Source organism: Heterodontus francisci, chromosome 17 (genome assembly GCF_036365525.1).
Source record: "Heterodontus francisci isolate sHetFra1 chromosome 17, sHetFra1.hap1, whole genome shotgun sequence".
Lineage (NCBI taxonomy): Eukaryota > Metazoa > Chordata > Chondrichthyes > Heterodontiformes > Heterodontidae > Heterodontus > Heterodontus francisci.
The window spans coordinates 86,685,159-86,705,277 of record NC_090387.1 but is presented as its reverse complement, the minus strand read 5'-3'; the positions used below and the strand labels follow the sequence as shown (position 1 = coordinate 86,705,277).

Below are 20,119 nucleotides of genomic sequence, written 5' to 3'. Positions count from 1 at the left end.
GTACAGGAGTAGAGAAGTCGAGCTGCAATTGTATAGAGCCTTGGTGAGACCCACACTTGGAGTACTGTCTGCAGTTTTGGTCTCCTTATCTAAGGAAGGATATACTTGCCATAGAGTGCAACGCAGGTTCACCAGACTGATTCCTGGGATGGCATGATTGCCCTATGAGGATAGATTGAGGAGACTGGGCCTATATTCTCTAGAGTTTAGAAGAATGAGAGGTGATCTCATTGAGGCTTACAAAATTCTTACAGGGCTCAACAGGGTAGATGCAGGAAGGATGTTTCCTCTGGCTGGGAGGTCTGGAACCAGGGTACACAGTCTCAGAATAAAGGGTAGGCTATTTAGGACTGGGATAATGAGGAATTTCTTAACTCAGAGGGTGGTGAATCATTGAAATTCACTAATCGAGAGGAATGTTGAGGCTCAGTCATTGAGTATATTCAAAACAAAGATTGATCGATTTCTAGATATCAAAGATATCAAGGAATATGGGGATAGTGCAGGAAAATAGTGTTGAGGTAGAAGATCAGCCATGATCTAGTTGAATGGCGGAGCAGGCTCAAGGGGCTGAATGGCCTACTCCTGCTCCTATGTTCCTAACTGGCATTCCCTGGGAGCAAGGACAGGAAAAAGAAAAGAAAGGCTTGCATTTATATAATGCCTTTCATGACTTCAGGACATCCCAAAATGTTTTGCAGCCAATGAATTGCTTCTGAAGTGTAGTCACTATTGTAATGTAGGAAACAAGACAGCCAATTTGTACACAAGGTCCCACAAACAGCAATATGATAATGGTTGGTTGAAGAAAAAGTATTGATCAAAGCACTAGTTAGAACTCCCCACCCTTCTTTGAAATACTGGCCGAAAGGGAAGACAGGGCCTTGATTTAACGTCACATCCAAAATACGGCACCTGTACATTGCAGTCCCTCTTGTCTTTGGAGGTTTTGCTCTCCAAGTTAATGACTCAACTAATTTTAATCAGTAGATTGAGCAAAGAAAGGCACTGATTCCAAAAATGGAGTATTGATGAAATGAAGTGTACTTCTGAGGGAAAATTAATGGTGAGGGTGAGTGTTGGTTGATGAAGTAGAAACTTCAAATATACTAATTCCAGTAATCCTACCTAGAGAAACCCCTTCGGTAATGTTGACTTGTTGCAGACAAATCGGTGCTGGCAAAGGGAATCAACTGTTGTGCCAGACTGCACTCCTTAATTAGTAAGCGATCAGCCTCCATCTGCAGCAGGGCATCATACTGTGAAAAACAAATACAGAAAATCTATCAATAAGTACCTGTCAAGAGAAAGGGCTACTTAATTCCACAACCATAAACAAGCGCATTTTAATCAGAGCACGCTGACACCAATTAGTGCTGAGCAAACCAGCACCAGACTCCCAAGGCAGCAAAATCACACCATTTTCTGCTTTTATAGAAAATTCCATTGCTACCTCCAAGCATTGACTTTACCTCCACCTGTTCAAATACTGCAGGTCAACAGGTAAGCTTAGCTATCATCTTACTGCACGACAGAAAAGCTGTAATTAGCTCTTTCTGCTATGGAAGGTGCTTTTGTAGTAGTCACATCCCCAATTTGTGAAATCATTTAACAGGTGTCAATACCACAGATGGTACAGAATGTCTCACACATACACCATTCAGATTTCGTGAAAATGTGAACGTTAATTTGCTATACATTTTGGGAGGGGAGTAAGTTTGACATCACTTGGATGTGGTCTGAGTTTTTCTTGAATCTCTTGCAGATGGGCTGAAGATGCTGACTATTCTAACCAGGTACTGGAAAAAATCATTCTGCCATATTTAACCATTCATCCATTCCTTCAGATAACATGAAATTCCACAGACCTCCACCTGTCTCTCACCATGACCAGGGGACCCAGTAATCTAATGAAATGGGATTTAACAAGAGGCAGTAACCCCGTCCACTGGCTGGAAAGTCGGGAACGAGCCCGTCTCCCCTGGCCCTGGAAGCCACAAATCTATTTTGCGCAGCTCAGGCAATTAGTTGCCTGAGGTTGTGGCTTCAGCCCCTCTGAGAAAGGATGTCCCACCTCCAAGAGCTGCCAGCCAATCAGAGGGCTGGCAGCACGTGAGTCCAAGCAGCACAACCGGAAGCATTGGCTCAGCCAGCGATGGAGGCCAGAGCAGAAGTTAAGTGGGGTTGGGGCTCGCCAGGGCCAATCTGTCAGGCCCCGATGAGGGGGAGGGGTGTCGATTGCGAGGACACGGAAGAGGTCTTCCAGAGGGGACAACCCATACTGCTGAGGGGCCCTCCATGGGGCACAGGGTGCCAAAATAGAAGGGACCCTCCCGCAGCCCGCAATGAGGCTGCCATGTTTTATTGGACAGCCTACCCAAGTGGTGACATGTCCATTCGCCCTTGTGGCTATTAATTGGCCACTTAAGGGCCTTAATTGGTCTAAGGGTAGGCGGGCCACCCACCAACTCCCCCGCTGCTGGTAAAATACCAACGGAGGTGGGGAGGCGATGCGCAAGACACCACCTCCCCTGAGGGTAGCGGTGGGTAGACGGGATGGGTATAAAATTCTGGCCATGGTGGGGGAATGCGAAATTTTTGTTCCCCACTATATACCAGACAGAGCATTGTGAATTTTATCAATGAAACAAACAAAATTGCAGCAGATCACACTTTGCAGGATTACAATATTCAGAAACTGCTATGTGGCAAATAATGCAGTGGGTATGAATATCTGTTCTCAGCTGTGGTAGCACCATGGAGAACAAGCCATGGTCCCTGCTGCTGATCACTATGTAGTAATTCCAGATGGAAAACATGCTGGTTTTCAAACATTGGATACGGAGCCCATTAAAGACTTGCAGGTTGATAGGTAAATTGGCCATTGTAAATTGCCCCTAGTGTAGGTAGGTGGTAGGGATTATGGGATTACTGCAGGGTTAATATAAATAGGTGGTTGTTGGTCGGCACAGACTCGGTGGGCCGAAGGGCTTGTGTCAGTGCTGTACCTCTAAATAAATAAATAATAAGTGTCAACTGTGGGTCAGTCGATAGCACTCTCACCTTTAAGTCAGAAGATGGTGATTTCAAGTCCTACTCCAGACATTTGAGCCCATAATCTGAACTGAGATTTCAGTCAATATTGAGGGAGTGCTGCACTGATGGATTTAATGAAGCAGCAGTAGTAGACCCCCATCCAGTGAGAAGCAGTGCTAGAACAACCTGGATAGATGTGGCTGTAAGTAAATATTGCATCACTTACTCACCTAACCAGGGAACTTTGTTGGCCTCATGAACATGGCCAAGGTAAGTTCTGGTTCTATTTAGTTTAATTTTATAATTATGGCTTTCAAGACACTTTAGCTTAAGTTTGGGACAGTGGGACACAGGTACATTGAAAGAATATACAGAAGCTGTCTCTGTGCTGCCCTGATCAAGCTGAAGGCATGGACAGCATGGCCATGCCAGGGCTCCCTGTAGCACAGCTGGGTTCACTTGGCAAAGGTCCTAAACTCTGCCATTGCTTTCTTAATGGATTATATATCCTGGACCCTTGACTTCAAGCTATAGCAGTCTGTCTTCTCTGTGTTCTGCATGTTGGGGAACCAGGTAATACAAGGTCTCAACAACTTCACTACTGCCCAGCAGCCTGTCCCCCACAGGTTTTGAACCAATATTGAGTGAGTGCCCAGCAGCAGCAGAATGGCAGGAGTTAATGCAGATGGTGATATTGCCTCTTAGGGCAAAGCCACAACTGCACCACTCAGCTGCCTTGGTCAAAAGACCACAAGTGATGCACACAGTATATTGGGTCAGGCAGCTTTCACATAAATTCCCTGGTATCCGTAGTTGCAGGACCAACTACTCTCCTTGATCACTTCCTTCTCCCACTTGAAGAACACTTCAAAATTAGAAACACGGTTAGAAAGTTGAAGTTACATATCATATCATTTCACTATGGTGAAGCACTGGAGAAAACACATTCATTGCACAAACACCGCGAGTGTAAATGAATTTTGAAAGGATTGATGCTCTAATGTATGCTACTCATCTGCAGATTAAGGTAGTTGGGAAAATGTGCTTTTGTATTGATGGGTTTTGAAGCGTGAGTAAAGCTAGTGGGAAAATTATAGGTGCTATTTGGACAGAGGTCGATCACAGTTCACTTAGCTAATATCCAGAGAGAGCTCATGGAATGCAGCTTTCTTTTTTTCATTTCTTCTTGGGAATGGGTGACACTTACAAGTCAGTATATATTGTCTATTCCTAGTTTCCTAAGGACATTCAGAATCAACTATATTGTGTTGGATTGGAGTATTTCGTACTACTTTAAGATGCAAAGGATGGTCTGGGGTAAATGAGGTAATCATCCCTCCCTTTAGGGAAGTGCCTAGATTCTACTCTACATCTCTCCTTGATGAAACTGACAAATCAGGATTCCAGCAAGTGGGAAACACTGGAATGCCAGCCTTTGGCCAATTTGTGCTACAGTGCACTGCGGCTTAACAAACTGTTCCAATGGGCCAGTTGGTAAGGGGAGTGGGTACCCAAGCCATAAAGACCAGAAGGCCCCAGGTTTGATTGTTGGCCTCTGCTGAGTTAGCTGATTTCAGCTGCAGTGCGATGGGAACATGCCAACTGGCCTCAGCATTCCTGGCCTCGAGAGGGGAAAATCAGCCAGAGTTCTCATTCTTGATCACTATCCAGTGACCCCTGCTGAAAAAGTCATATGCGTAGATGACAGGTGAGGAAAAGCTTGGGCTGAATTGCGATGCCCTTCCACCACAAGTAGATAGTCACTTACTGTCTGGACCAGGGGTCAGTAACCTTTTTTACCTGAAGAGTCTTTTTTAAAAAAATGCCAAAAATCAAAACTATTAGGAGCTGCAAGTCAAAGTTTCAACATTTCTAAATCAAATACTTGGCAAATTGCCAAGTGTCTCTCATAGAATGCATAATTTGCATATATAATAAATAAAATACATGCAGTGAATTTATGTATCAATAAAAAAGAAATTCAAAATTAAAATAGACCTAACAGAATTATTGCTTTTTTGACTTTTTAACTGTAATTTTGTCAGTAAAATCATCTTAAAATAAACTATAACTCAGGTGCATAGAATTAAGACAATTTTTTCAACTATTGATTCTCATGATTAAAAAAGTTTCTAATAGCACATTCAGAACAATTTATTGTCTCAGCTATATTAGAAACAATAATGGTCACAACCATAAAGCCTGTTCCTTGAACCAAAGGCATTATCCATAACCATGGTGTCGTTATACCACTCCAACAGGTTTATTTAGAGCACAACGATGTTTTTTGTTAAAATAATCATTCTAAACCGTAAAGTGCAGCATAATGATTAGCTTTTCAACCCCATAATAAAAACACAGCCCCTACTTTTCTTGACACAAATTTTTTTAGTCTTTTTTCATATTAATGCAATCCAACTGGAAAAGGTTGGGAGCTGCAAATGAGATGCTAAAGAACTGCATGGAGCCACATGTTACAGACCCCTTGATCTGGACTCATAAAGAGGAATAAGCATTTGGGTGAGGTAACAGAGGATGATTGTGGCTAAGCAACTGCAGTCCAACAAAGAAAAGGGGAGGAAAATGAAGGGGAAAAATGGAAAGTAACTTCATAAAATGATGGAAGAAGTGAGTTATACTAAACTGACTTCTATCCCAGGATCGTCACAATGAAAAACTGTATTATACATTTTTTAAAAAACTTTTTCTGCATTCAGAAGCATGAAAGAAACTTACAGAGGAGAGGGAGTTGGCGGCACCCAGTTCTCCTGCTATTGTCTCAGGGCGGCTGAGCAGGTTTGCTTCAGATGTGTCTCTCTCCAGGGTTTCCTTTGCCTCCTTCAGGAATGCCTCATACTTCTCATTTCCTGTTGGCAATCAAATTCAAATTAAACCTGCTTTTTCTTACCAAACACAGTCTGCTCTTGGTTTTAAGTCTTCAGTTCAATTCTGTGGAAGTATGGCAATTTTGCTCTGCGACCCTGAGAATTAACTATTCAGAAAAAGAATACACAAAAAGAATGAAATTCTGCACAGTTGATGTACAGTTTTGTTACATGGAAGTTACAGGATACCACTCTGACCATTGCTGTTGATAATGTTAAACTCACACCAGTAACCACATACCTTTAAGGACTGGGATAATATGGCAGTGTCCCTCAAGCTCGGTTGAGTCAGGGAAACTCCCAAGAGTCCTGCCTAGGTAACATGTTTGATTGGATTCTATGTGGGGCTTCAGGGGTCCAGACTCTACCAATATTGAGTTAAAAACAAGAAATGCTGGAAAAACTCAGCAGGTTTGGCAGCATCTGTGGAGAGAGAAGCAGAGTTAACATTTCAGGTGAGTGGCCCTTCTCTCTCCACAGATGCTGCCAAACCTGCTGAGTATTTCCAGCATTTCTTGTTTTTATTTCAGATTTCCAGCATCTGCAGTGTTTTGCTTTTATACCAATATTTAGTTTTTGTCCTGTGTAGGGCATTAAGGGCCCAAACAGAAGAAAATCCTCGTTAGCTTGCAGCTTTGTACCATGTTGGTCCATCCTTACCTATCTGGGCATAGTTTTGGTGTGTGGGCAGGGAATGTGTGTTGCACAGATTTTCATTAAAGGGTTCCAGACTGCCTGGTGCATCCAGAGCACTAAGAGTCATTTATTATCTGTTCCGAGAGGTACGTGTTCCCCAAGTGTCCCGCTCGCATGCTCGTTGTGGGACAGATGTATCTTCCTATAGCTGGTAATGACAGCTGCATTAGCTTATGTGTTGCCATTCTCCAAATAGGCACAGGCCTGAGCCTACAGGAATATGCTGCCTCTCAAACTGCTGTCCAGAACAGCTGAACACAGGAGCATGGCCAGAATGTGCAATATGGACACAAACCCTTCAAACAGCGAGAGGTATCATTTCTAAATCTTTTGTGTATTATCCAAAGCTGGTTCTTTCACATTTGACAGCAAGGTGTATTTGTGAAAGTCTGCTTTTTTTTATTCATTCATGCAATGTGGGCGTTGCTGACGAAGACAGCATTTATTGCCCGTTCCTAATTGCCCTTGAGAAGGTGGTGGTGAACTGTCTTCTTGAACTACTGCAGTCCATGTGGGGTAGATACACCCACAGTGCTGTTAGAAAGGGAGTTCCAGGATTTTGAAGCAGCGACAGTGAAGGAACGGCGATATAGTTCTAAGTCAGGATGGTGTGTGGCTTGGAGGGGAACTTGCAGGTGGTGGTGTTCCCATGCATTTTCTACCCTTATCCTTCTAGATGGTAGAGGTTGTGGGTTTGGAAGGTGCTGTCTAAGGAGCCTTGGAAGGTGCTGCTTAAGGAGCCTTGGAGTCTGCTGCACAGACAGCTATCGGCAAAGATTATATCACATGGTATTGGCAAGCAAATGTTCTGCTGAACAATCAACTGGCTGCAGTCTCATAGCAGAGGGTTGCCATCTATAGGGAGAAAATCTGTATGGGGCGAGGATGTAAGTGCAGTCCCACAGGGTTCTATATTGGGATCACGACTGTTTATCATCTTCTTTAATGCTTTCGATGAAGGCATTAAAGGAAGTAGCCATATGTTTGCAGATGACACAGTCTTGGGCACCATACCTTAGGAAAGAATACTGCCCTTGGAGGGCGTGCAGTGTGGATTTGCTAGAATGATAATTGGACTCCACGGAGTTCTTCTTTATTTGTTTTGTGGGATGTGGGCATTGCTGGCTAGGCCAGCATTTATTATCCATCCCTAATTTGTCCTTGAACAAAGTGCTAGGCTATTTCAGAGGGCATTTTTAAGAGTCAACCACATTGCTGTGGGTCTGGAGTCATATGTAGGCCAGGCCAGGTAAGGACGGCAGATTTTATTCCCTAAAGGACATTAGTGAACCAGATGAGTTTTTACATCAATTGACAATGGTTTCATGGTCATCATTAAACTAGCTTTTTAATAAATTGCAGAGAGACTACACAAACAAAGGTTGCATTCCCTGGAATTTAGGAGGTTACGGAGTGATTTGATCGAAGTTTGCAAGGAATTAAGGGGAACAGTTTGGGTTGAGGGAAACTATTTTTGCTGTTTGTGGAGTCTAGAACTAGAGGACATAGACTAAAAATTAGAGCCTGGCTTTTCAGGAGCGAAATTAGGAAACATGTCCATACACAAAGGACGGTAGAACTATGGAACACTCTTCCGCAAATGGCAACTGGTGCTCGATCGCTCGTTAATTTTTAAACTGAGATTGATATATTTTTGTGAAAGAAAGATGTTAAGGGATAGGGGGCAAAAATGGCTACATGGAGTCAGGCTGCAGAACAATCATGATATCATTGAATGGTGAAATAGGCTCGAGGGGCTAAATGGCCTACTCCTGTACCAATATATGGCTACGTTGTTACAGCTGTTTGTTGTTTAATTTATACCAGCACTGTTTTCACTTTTAATTCAAAAAAACAGCTGAAATTCCCAGCCATACCTTTTATGTTTCTGGGTAGATCCAGGTAGATTCTGGGGAAGACTCCCTCTCCCTTCAGGCTGATGCTCGCGGGTTCAAAGTGAGAGACTTGAATCTCAAAGCTCTTGTGAAAGATCTCAGGTACTCCAGGCAGATAAGAAACTGTCAACTCCTGCTCAGCATTTGCTTCAATGTAACCCTAAAAATAACAGAGTATCATAGAGAAACAAAACTATCTTAAGTTATTGAAAAATAAATGGCACTGTATTATGATAGAAGGGGAAATATCAGGCAACCAGGAAAATTAGGTAACTATGGAGAATGTTTAAATGCCAGGAAGCATGTTAAAAATTAAGAAGTTGGGGATAATAGAGATGTGGAATAAGTTACCAATGAAATCCATTGAAGGAGATAGTGTAATAAAAGCAAAATACTGCAGATGCTGGAAATCTGAAATCCAGACAAGAAATTCTGGGAATACTCAGCAGGTCTGGCAGCATCTGTGGAGAGTGAAGCAGAGTTAACGTTTCAGGTCAGTGACCCTTTATCAGAAAAAGACAATATAAATGGATTCAAGAGAGAGAAGGGACGGAAGAGGAGAGGGAGGGGGGGAGTTGATCTATCAAAAACAAATGGTGTCCTCATGACATATTTGGTCTGATATTCCTCCCATCTTTGTCCAAGTCCTGAACAAGTGCAGCACAGATAGAGTGCTGTACCTATCCAGCCTCAGGACATCCAAATTTGGTAGGACAGGTCATTAGCATGGTCTGGTCGCACCCCTGGTCTGGTCTACCTCTAACAGGGCCTTTGTTATGGAAAAAGGAGCAAGAAAATAAATACAGCTGTAGGTCTGTGAGAACTGAAGATGCAGGACAGGCCACCAGCCTTGGGGTTTTCTGGCTGCTGTTGAAGAATTGCAGACCAATAGCCACTAGGCTTGAAGGGACTGAAAGACTGTATTTATCTTCTCAGGTCTCATTTGACTTGCTAGCTTTCCCACTCAGATCCACCAATTTGATGAAGCCCTGATGCAAGGCCTGCAATCAACTTCTTTGGGATCAAAATAAGGAACCTTCCATCACAGATGAATGGAATCCTATGTTTCCTATACCTCCTCTCCCACCACCACACACTTAATTTCCATGGCTGTCTGTATCATGTGCCTGTTGCAGTTCCAGTCTTAGGTCCACCTCTTTGGGGAAGCCCAAGAAATTTGGGAGCAGCATAACTACAACAAAGATCTGAGATAATGGGTCTCAGCTGTATTTTACTCTTCACTTTTACACTGCTGTTGCCTATGTTACACTGCATTTATTGTGCTTGGCATTACGAATAAATAATTAGTAAAAAACGAATTTAAATATGTCTACAGATTATATATTGAAAAGAACAAATTGCAGCAAGCTAACCTGGAAATTCAATCTTGACTTACAGTTAATGTTAATAAACACAGAATTGCATAAAATTACAACATGGAAACAGGCCCTTTGTCCCACCTAGTTTATATTGTTGTTTCTCCTTCACACGAGCGGTAGTGGTAGTGCTAGTACCATGTGCCTGCCGTGTTCCCATATCCCTCTATTCCCCTTCCTTCAACTATCTATTTAAACTATGCTTAAATTTGAACTGGTCCCTGTTTCAATCAATAAGACTGGTAGTGCGTTCCACAGCCTCAAAACCCTCTATGTAAAAAGATTTTGTTTGCTCTCTATCCTAAATCTCTTACATTTAATTTATATTTATGTTCCTTCAGTCTAGACCATTCAATCACTCGTAACAATCTGTTTCTACCTACCCTGTCCTAACTGTTCATCATTTGAAACACCTTTATCAACTCACCCTGTAATCTAAAGAGTTCTGATCATAGGTCATTGTCCTCAAATGTTAACTCTGTTTCTCTCTCCACAGATGCTGCCTGAGCTGCTGAGTATTATAGTTTGTTAGGAAGGGAGTTCCAGGATTTTGACCCAGCAACAGTGAAGAAATATCTCACATTTTATTGCAATATTTAAACCAGACTGATTTTAATAGTTCCAAATCAGGATGGTGTGTGGCTTGGAGGGAAACTTGCAGGTGTTGGTGGTCCCATGCATCTGCTGCCCTTGTCCTTCTAGGTGTTAGAGATCGTGGGTTTGGAAAGTGCTTGTCTGAGGAGCCTTGGTGTGTTGCTGCAGTGCATCTTGTAGACGGTACACACTGCTGCCACTGTGCATCAAGGGTGGAGGGAGTGAATGGATGGGGTGCCAAACAAGTGGGCTGCTTTGTCCTGGATGCTGTGGAGCTTCATCAGTGTTTTTGGAGTTGCACCCAACCAGGCAAGTGGAGACTATTCCATTACACGCCTAATTTGTGCCTTGTAGATGGTGGACAGGCTTTGCGGAGTCAGGGGGTGAGTTACTCACTGCAGGATTCCTAGCCTCTGACCTGCTCTTGTAGCCATGGTATTTATATGGCTACTCCAGTTCAGTTTCCCAGGACTTTGATAGTGGGAGATTCAGTGATCATAATGCCATTAAATCTCACGGGGAGGTGGTTAGATTCTGTCTTGTTTGAGATAGTCATTGCCTGGCTCTAGTGTGGTGCGAATGTTATAGTGCAGGAGAGCATGCCAGGAGCAGCACCTCAAAATGAGCTGTCAACCTGCTGAAGCTACAACCCAGGACTACTTGCATGTCAAACAGCATAAGCAGCATGCGATAGACAGAGCTAAGCGATCCCACAACCAACGATCAGAACTAAGCTCTGCAGTCCTGCCACATCCAGTCGTGAATGGTGGTGGACAATTAAACAACTAACTGGTGGAAGTGGCTCCACAAATATCCCATCCTCAATGATGGGGGAGCCCGTCACATCAGTGCAAAAGGTAAGGCTGAAGCATTTGCAACCAACTTCATCCAAAAGTGCAGAGTGGATGATCCATCTTGGCCTCTCCTGAAGTCCCCAGCATCACAGATGCCAGTCTTCAGCCAGTTCGATTCACTCCATGTGATATTAAGGAATGACTGAAGACATTGGATACTGCAAAGGCTATGGGCCCTGATAATATTCCAACACTAGTACTGAAGACCTGTGTTCCAGAACATGCCATGCCCCGAGCCAAGCTAATTACAGTACAGCTACAACACTAATATCCAACCAGCAATGTGGAAAATTGCCCAGGTATGTCCTGTACACAAAAAGCAGGACAAATCCAACTTGGTCAATTACCGCTCCATCAGTCTACTCTCAATCATCAGTAAAGTGATGGAAGGTGTCGTCGATAGTACTATCAAGTGACACTTGCTTAGCAATGACCTGATTGTTCTAATGCCATTAATTCCCTAATTTACATTGATGTACTCTCATGTAAATGCATTTGTATGCTCATAGTGCATATGGAAATTTCTAGTCTAGCATATCAATGAGTGCACCAGAGCCATCAGGAGTGGATGAGGTGTATGCTGGTGCTTGGCATGGGGATCTCCAATAGGCACACAGCCAGCGGGGTGGTTCACACCCCAAGGTCTACCCATTCTTCTTCTGCCACGTTCTCATGCGACTGGAGCCTCCTCCTCTTTACCAGATTTTTCATGCTTCCTCTACACCACCACCGCACCCCCCACCCATCCCCCACCCTTTGCTCTTCTGCTAAAAACCTTTTTCACCTCCTCTGGGCCTATCGTTTGTTTCTTTAATTTCCCAGTACACCTCCTTTTGCCTTGCATCATCATTCTTTTTGTCACATTATCAGTCCTGGTAACCACCCTGTTACAGAATCTTATGTTTCTCTCCCCCACATTTTCCTGAAAGGTCATTGACCTGAAACGTTAACTGTGTCTCTCTCCACAGATGCTGGCGTACCTGCTGAGTGTTTCCACCATTTTCTGTTTGTATTTCAGATTTTCAGCATCTGCAGTATCTTGCTTTTGTCTTGCCCAGATTTAACAATTATCTCTTTTTTATATATATATATATGTATGTATAGAGAGTCATGATAGACCCCCACCTGCCAAGAATGAGGCACATTAATTTTGTCAAAAGAACATTGATTTTAAACTGTTGCTGGAGCGAGGAAATGACTTGTTAAACAGATCAGCCATGGTTGGAAAAAATATTTGCATACTAACAGACGGTGCTTGGAGGGACAAAGGGGCTATTCCCTGCTCCAATTTAACCCACAATGGACTTTGAGCACCAGATATTGTGTGTGAGAAGAGACATTCCAGGGTCGGCTAAGACAAGAGAATCCACAAACAGACATGGTCAGACCTACTAGTCACATGACTAACCTGCTTGGCATCCTGGGTTTTTCTAAATTGTACAAAGAGTTTGAACTGAGAAAGACTGTTTGCTCCTGGAGTGAGAAGACCTCTCCTGTCTGCTCCCATCTCTCACAAGTCTCTGGACCCACTGAGGACACATGAACTTCAATAGAAAAAAGTTTCCTACATCGAACAAGGTTTAAGAAGAATACTGGGCCCCAATGAAAAGCAAGACCTACCTACAATCAAGGACTTTACAGCGAGCTTGAAAAACTGTAACAGAATTTCCTCGGGGTTGGGGGGGGGCGGTGTTTGCCAGTGTTGTCGGGGAGAGTTTAAACTAGAATTGCAGGGGGATGGGAATCTGACCAGGGAGACAGAGGAGGGGGAAACAATGATAGAAATGAAAGACAGAAAGGTAAGAAGCAAATGTGGAAGGCAGAGAAAACAAGGGTGAGAAACAAATGGGGCCATAGTGCAAAATAAAGCTAAGATGGCTAACAATGTAAAAAATACAAGTCTAAAGGCATTGCGTTTTAATGCGTGGAGCATTCGCAATAAGGTAGATGAATTAACAGCACTATAATATAGATGTGGTTACGGAGACATGGCTGCAGGGTAACCAAGGATGGGAACTGAACCTCCAGGGATATTCAATATTTAGGAAGGACAGGCAAAAAGGGAAAGGAGGTGGGGAGCATTGTTAGTAAAGGAGGAAATCAATGCAATAGTGAGGAAGGATATTGGCTCGGAAAATCATGATGTGGAATCTGAATGGGTGGAGCTAAGAAAACCAAGGAGCTAAGAAAACCAAGAGGCCCCCAAACAGTAGTGGAGATGTAAGGGATGGCATTAAACAGGAAATTAGAGATGCATACAATAAGGGTGCAACTATAATCATGAGCGACTTTAATCGACATATAGATTGGTCAAACCAAATTAGCAATAATACTGTGAAGGAGGATTTCCTGGAGTGTGTGCATGACAGTTGGTTGAGGAACCAACTAGAGAACAGGCTATCCTATACTGGGTATTGTGCAATGAGAAAGGATTAACAATCTTGTTGTGCGGGTCCCTTGGGAACAACCATAACATGACAGAATTCTTCATTAAGATGGAGAGTGAAGTAGTTGAATCCAAAACTAGGGTCCTGAATCTAAATAAAGGAAACTACGAAGGTATGAGGTGCAAGTTGGCTATGGTAGATTGGGGAACTTTACTAAAAGGGTTGATGGCGGCTAGGCAACGGATAATATTTAACGAACGTGTGCATGAATTACAACAATTATTCATTCCTGTCTGGCGCAAAAATAAAACCGGAAAGGTGGCTCAACTGTGGCTTACAAAATAAATTAGGGATAGTATTAGATCCAAAGAGGAAGCACATAAAATTGCCAGTAAAAGCAGCAACTCTGAGGATTGGGAGCAGTTCAGAATTCAGCAAAGGAGGACAAAGAGGTTGATTAAGTGGGGGAAAATAGAGTATGAGTAAACTTGCAGGGAACTTAAAAACTGACTGTAAAAGCTTCTGTAAATATGTGAAGAAAAAAAGATTAGTGAAGACAAATGTAGTTCCCTTACAGTCAGAAATGGGGGAAATTATAACGAGGAACAAAGAAATGGCAGAACAATTAAATACATACTTTGGTTCTGTCTTCACAAAGGAGGACACAAATAACCTCCCATAAATGTTAGGGAACTAAGGGTCTAATGAGAGGGAGGAACCGAAGGAAATCAGTATTAGTAAAAAATAGTGTTAGGGAAATTAATGGGGTTTAAGGCTGACAAATCCCCAGGGCCTGATAATCTACATCCCAGAGTACTAAAGGAAGTGGCCCTGGAAATACTGGATGCATTGCTGGTCATCTTCCAAAAGTCTATAGACTCTGGAGCAGTTCCTACAGACTGGAGGGTGGCAAATGTAACCCCACTATTTAAAAAAGGAGGGAGAAAAAAAACAGGGAATTACAGACCAGTGAGCCTTACATCAGTAGTGGGGAAAATGCTGGAGTCTATTATAAAGGATGTGATAGCAGAACACCTGGAAAGCATAAATGGGATTGGACAAAGTCAGCATTGGTTTATGAAAGGGAAATCATGCTTAACAAATCTCCTGGAGTTATTTGAGGATGTAACGGTAGAATAGATAAGGCAGAACCAGTGGATGTGGTGTATTTGGATTTTCAGAAGGCTTTTGATAAGGTCCCACATAAGAGGTTAGTGTGCAAAATTAAAGCACATGGGATTGCAGGTAATATACTGGCATGGATTGAACATTGGTTGACAGACAGGAAGCAGAGAGTCGGAATAAACGGGTCTTTTTCCGGGTGACATGCAGTGACTAGTGGGGTGCCGCAGGGATCAGTGTTTGGGCCCCAGCTATTCACAATATATATTAATGATTTGGGTGAGGGAACTAAAAATAACATTTCCAAGTTTGCAAATGACACAAAGCTGGGGGGGATTGTGAGCTGTGAGGAGTATGCAAAGAGGCTCCAATCTGATTTGGACAAGTTGAGTGAGTTGGAAGATGCATGGCAGATGCAGTATAATGTGGATAAATGTGAGGTTACCCACTTTGGTTGCAAAAACAGAAAGGCAGATTATTATCTGAATGGTGATAGATTGGGAAAGGTGGAGGTGCAACGAGACCTGGGTGTTCTTGTAAACCAGTTGCTGAAAGCAAGCATTCAGGTGCAGCAAGCAGTTAGGAAGGCGAATAGTATGTTGGCCTTCATTGCAAGAGGATTTGAGTACAGGAGCAAGGATGTCTTACTGCAGTTATACAAAGCTTTGGTGAGACCACATCTGTAGAATTATGTGCAGTTTTGGTCTCCTTATCTGAGGAAGGATGTTCTTGCCATGGAGGGAGTGAAAAAAAAAGATTTACTAGGCTGATTGCTGGGATGGCAGGATTGACATATGAGGAGAGATTGGGTTGACTAGGCCTATATTCACTAGAGTTTAGAAGAATGAGAGGGATGTCATAGAAACCTATAAAATTCTAACAGGACTATACAGGCGAGATGCAGGGAGGATGTTCCCGATGGCTGGGGAGTCCAGAACCAGGGGTCACAGTCTCAGGATACAGGATATGCCATTTGGAACCGAGATGAAGTTAAATTTCTTCACTCAGAGGGTGGTGAACCTGTGGAATTCTCTACCGCAGAAGGCAGTGGAAGACAAGTCATTAAATATATTCAAGAAGGAGATAGATATATTTCTTAATGCCAAAGGGATCAAGAGATATGGGGAGAAAGCACGAACTGGTTACTGAATTAGACAATCGGCCATGATCTTTTTTGAATGGTGGAGTAGGCCCGAAGGGCCAAATGGCCTACTCCTGCTCCTATTTTCTATGCTTCTATGTAACCAAAACCATCTTCAGATATTGCCTCAAACATTTAGACTTTATTTCTTCTGCTCTTTTCTGTCTCTACCTGCATGTGCGTATCGCGTATGCATGCTAGCGTGGGCGCGTCGCATATCCGTAGACATTAACCGAATTAGAGTTTAAGTTTAATAAAGTTCAACCTTTTTCTTTAAACCTAAGAAAACATGTTTGGCTAGTTTCTTTGCCTTATAATTGGAAAGTGGTGAACTTTCTTTGCCTTATAATTGGAAAGTGGTGAACAAGGATTCACCAAGGGGGAGCTAAAAACACAGTGTATTTAAAATTAAACCCTGTTACGGTAAGACCAGGTGAAGGCTGAGAGGGAACCCTAGATCGCTTTCTCACCTGGCCGTAACAATATAAAATATATATATATGTAAATAGATAACTGGCACTAGAACCCTGACAGGTTATTGTGTTCAATGAGGCAGTCACCCACTAACAAGTATCAGTTTCTTCAATCCTTTATCAGAGAAAACCAATGAAGCAACAGTTACAACATCTGCAATAAGACATCTCCTGCTGGGAATCATGCTTATTTTGCCTGCTCCTAGTGCTCCCCCTATTTTTTAACCAGCAATCATAAGAGAATTCACTAACCACAGAAGGACTGACGAGTGGCACTCCTGGCAGAAGCTCTTGATCAGCGGCCTGCTTAAGATTCAAAATAGTGAAGTCAAACCCGACCTTCCCAGTGTTCATCAGGGTAAGTTCAGCCACAGCAACATGGTTAAATAGCTAGGAAAAGAAAATGGAATGATTATACTTCTTAAATCTGACTACCTTACAGCCTTGATTGGTAGAACCTAATCAGGAGAGTCACTTCTCTCATTTACCTAGGTAAAACACCCAACATTTGAGAGTATTACAAAGAATTAGTTAAGTCAGACTATCTCAATTACTTTTGCATGCTCTGTGTGCCACTGGGATTAAACTCAGGCAAGACCAAAGAGAATGTTTAAGATGTAGATGTTTGATGACATCGAAGTAGGGCAAGGGGCAGAAAGCTCAGACTGGTTAACAGCAAATTAGGGACTGATATTAGAAAGGAATTATTCATACGAAGAGTAACATTTATCCACAGCGTCATGATGGACTCACTTTTGTTGGTTCCTGAGGTGTGCTTTGTTCCAAGTTTAAGAAAAATGTGAGCAACGTCACAGGAGATTAGATTAGGATTAGGATTTTTTGGAAGGATTAGAGATACAGCACTGAAACAGGCCCTTCGGCCCACCGAGTCTGTGCCGAACATCAACCACCCATTTATACTAATCCTACACTAATCCCATATTCCTACCAAACATCCCCTTGTCTACTTGTCTGTCCTCTCAGGTGGGGGTAAAAGATTCCGTAGCACTTTTTGAAGAAGGGCAGAGTAGTTCTGGCCAATATTTATCTTTCAACCAATATAAGTAAAACATATGGGCTGAATTTTACAGGCCCCCCCACCGATGTCGGGTGTTATAGTGGGGGGGGGTTGGTGGGGGGGGCGGAAAATACTTCTGGCAGAGGCCAGTAATGGGCCTCAATGCAGGAAAAGGCCGGCCCGATATTGCTGGCAGCGGTGAGGTCTTGTGGCGGCCGCCCACAGCTCGGTGACGGGAGCCAAATCTATATATTTTTTAAAATGTAAATTAAGGAATTAAAGACATACCCGCTCCCGCCATCCGTTCCACTCCGATATTGGTGCTCATGGCCGGCGTTCTCGCGACTTCGGATCTCCATCCGGCATTCTGAGATGGAACACTGGTGGGGAGGGGGAAGCAGGTAGGTTTCTCTGTGTGGGAGTGGGTTGAACGGCGGCAGAGTAATTTCATTGGTCTAGTGGATGGTGGGAAGGAGTAAAGTTTAAAGCATATGTACTTCGTGGAGGGGGGTGGGGCAGAAGGTCAGGTGCACCAGGTAAGTGTTTTGGGGGGGGAGAGGACAGGTACTTAATTTTATGGTTATTGCGGGGGCAGTGGGAGAGGGTCAGGATCAAGTTATTTACATTGTAATAACAAATGTCCCTTTGAATTTTAAATGACCATGTAGGGCTCAAAGCCCTTTAAAGATTGCGTCGGCACCTGTGCAATGGCACCTAACCCCATTGCCAAGGATGGACAGCCCGCCCCCTCCAGATCATCAGGGTGGGTGGTCTGCCCCGGCCATTTAAATGAGCCAGTGTGCTGAATATCCCGACAGCTCCGCGAAGCACGACCCACGCGGCAACATAAATTTCAGCCCATTATTTGGTCATTTATCTCATTGATGTTCATTCATCATGCTGTGCGCAAATTGACTGTCGCTTTTCCTACATTATAACAGTGACAACACTTCATAAGTATATCTCTGGCTCTGAAGCACTTTGGGATGCCCAGAGATCATGAAAGATGCTATATAAATGCAAGATTTCTTTAATCAATATTTGGAATAGGTTTCCAGGTAAGGTAGTGAAGGTAAAAATGCTGAAAGACATTTAAGAACTGACTGCATATTGCGATGGGGAGTGCAGCTTTTTCTTCTGGATGGATGCATTAAGATTGGTGAAAAGAACCTCCTTTTCTGGATTTACCTTGGGATTTTTATGAAGTGCCCATGTGACTTTTTCTGAATCATTTAAAAAGCATATTTGATTACCTGTCCTTATCCCTAATGTTAGGTCGAAGATGGGAATAAAGAATACTGGAATGATTTTCTCCACACATAAAGCATTTTGCATTGCACTTCTATTGTGTCATGTTAATGGAACCATATTGTCGGTAGAACCAGCGGTTGGTGGTGATTATTTCTGTCACCACACTTTTGAATCCTGCATAACATCCAACGTCACTCTCAAACTTACTTCTGCAGGAATGTCACCTAACTTGTCAATCCGCAGAAACTGAGATATTCAACAACCAACTAAAGTACAGTATCACATCTCACTGGCCCTTTAACTTGAGCTGTTAACATCCCAAAATTTTACCATGGAAGCAAATAGTGTTCTTTGAAATTCACTGGAACTATATTGTGACGGTAAGGTTTTATATTTAAAAAATGCATATTAGAATCATATTAATTCCTTTTAGCAGTGTGCATGATTTATACACAAAACCATCTGTGATGCCACAGACAATAATCCTTCCATCCAGCTGCACAGTTGAACCTGGTATGTAGTATGACAAAGCTATGATTGTGACTGCCATTTCAAGCTCATTGGAGGTCAGGAAAAGGCGACAGAATGTGCAAATTAAGACAAGGGACCTTGCCTCCATTTTAAAAATGTTTACTGCGAAAGATCAGCTCAACAGGCTTTTGCTCCATTGTACCATGAAGGAGCAGGGCGAGGTTTTTGCATGCAGCTGTGCAGATAGTGAGCTCCTGAACTGTATCATATCAAGCAGGGATGGCACTGAAAAGAGCAGAGGACCCGGCCATCCCTACACGACCTTGCCCTCACTAATCTACCTGTTGCAGAAGTATCTGTCCATGACAGTATTGGTAGGAGTGACCGCCACACAGTCCTTGTGGAAGTGAAGTCCTGTCTTCACACTGAGGATGCACTTCATGTTGTGTGGCACTACCACTGTGCTAAATGGGATAGATTCAGAACACATCTGACAGCTCAAAACTGGGCACCCATGAGCCTCTGTGAGCCATCAGCAGCAGCACAATTGTATTCAATCACAATCTATGACCTCATGCCCAGCATACCCCTCACTTGACCATTACCATCAAGCCAGGGGATCAACACTGGTTCAATAAGGAGTGCAGAAGAGCATGCCAGGAGCAGTTACACGCATACTTAAAAATGAGGTGCCAACCTGTTGAAGCTATAACACAGGATAACATGTGTGTTAAGCTGCAGAAACAGTGTGTGATAGACAGAGCTAAGCGATCCCACAACCAACAGATCAGATCAAAGCCCTGCAGCCCTGCCACATCCAGTCATGAATGATGGTTGGCAATTAAACAACTAACTGGAAGACGAAACTCCACAAACATCCCTATCTTCAATGATGGGGCAGCCCAGCACATCAGTGAAAA

General features: G+C 43.1%; 1 protein-coding gene across 1 annotated transcript in view; it reads right to left on the bottom strand.

The window, feature by feature from the left end:
- The window catches only part of hydin (HYDIN axonemal central pair apparatus protein), a 1,234,740-nt gene that overhangs the window by 526,152 nt on the left and 688,469 nt on the right, over positions 1-20,119 (bottom strand). The window contains exons 29-32 of the mRNA XM_068049816.1: positions 16,712-16,849; positions 8,495-8,672; positions 5,773-5,903; positions 1,129-1,259 (exon numbers count right to left, since the gene is read on the bottom strand). Of these exons, the coding sequence (XP_067905917.1) occupies positions 1,129-1,259; positions 5,773-5,903; positions 8,495-8,672; positions 16,712-16,849 (578 nt within the window). The remainder of the gene's footprint in view (positions 1-1,128; positions 1,260-5,772; positions 5,904-8,494; positions 8,673-16,711; positions 16,850-20,119) is intronic.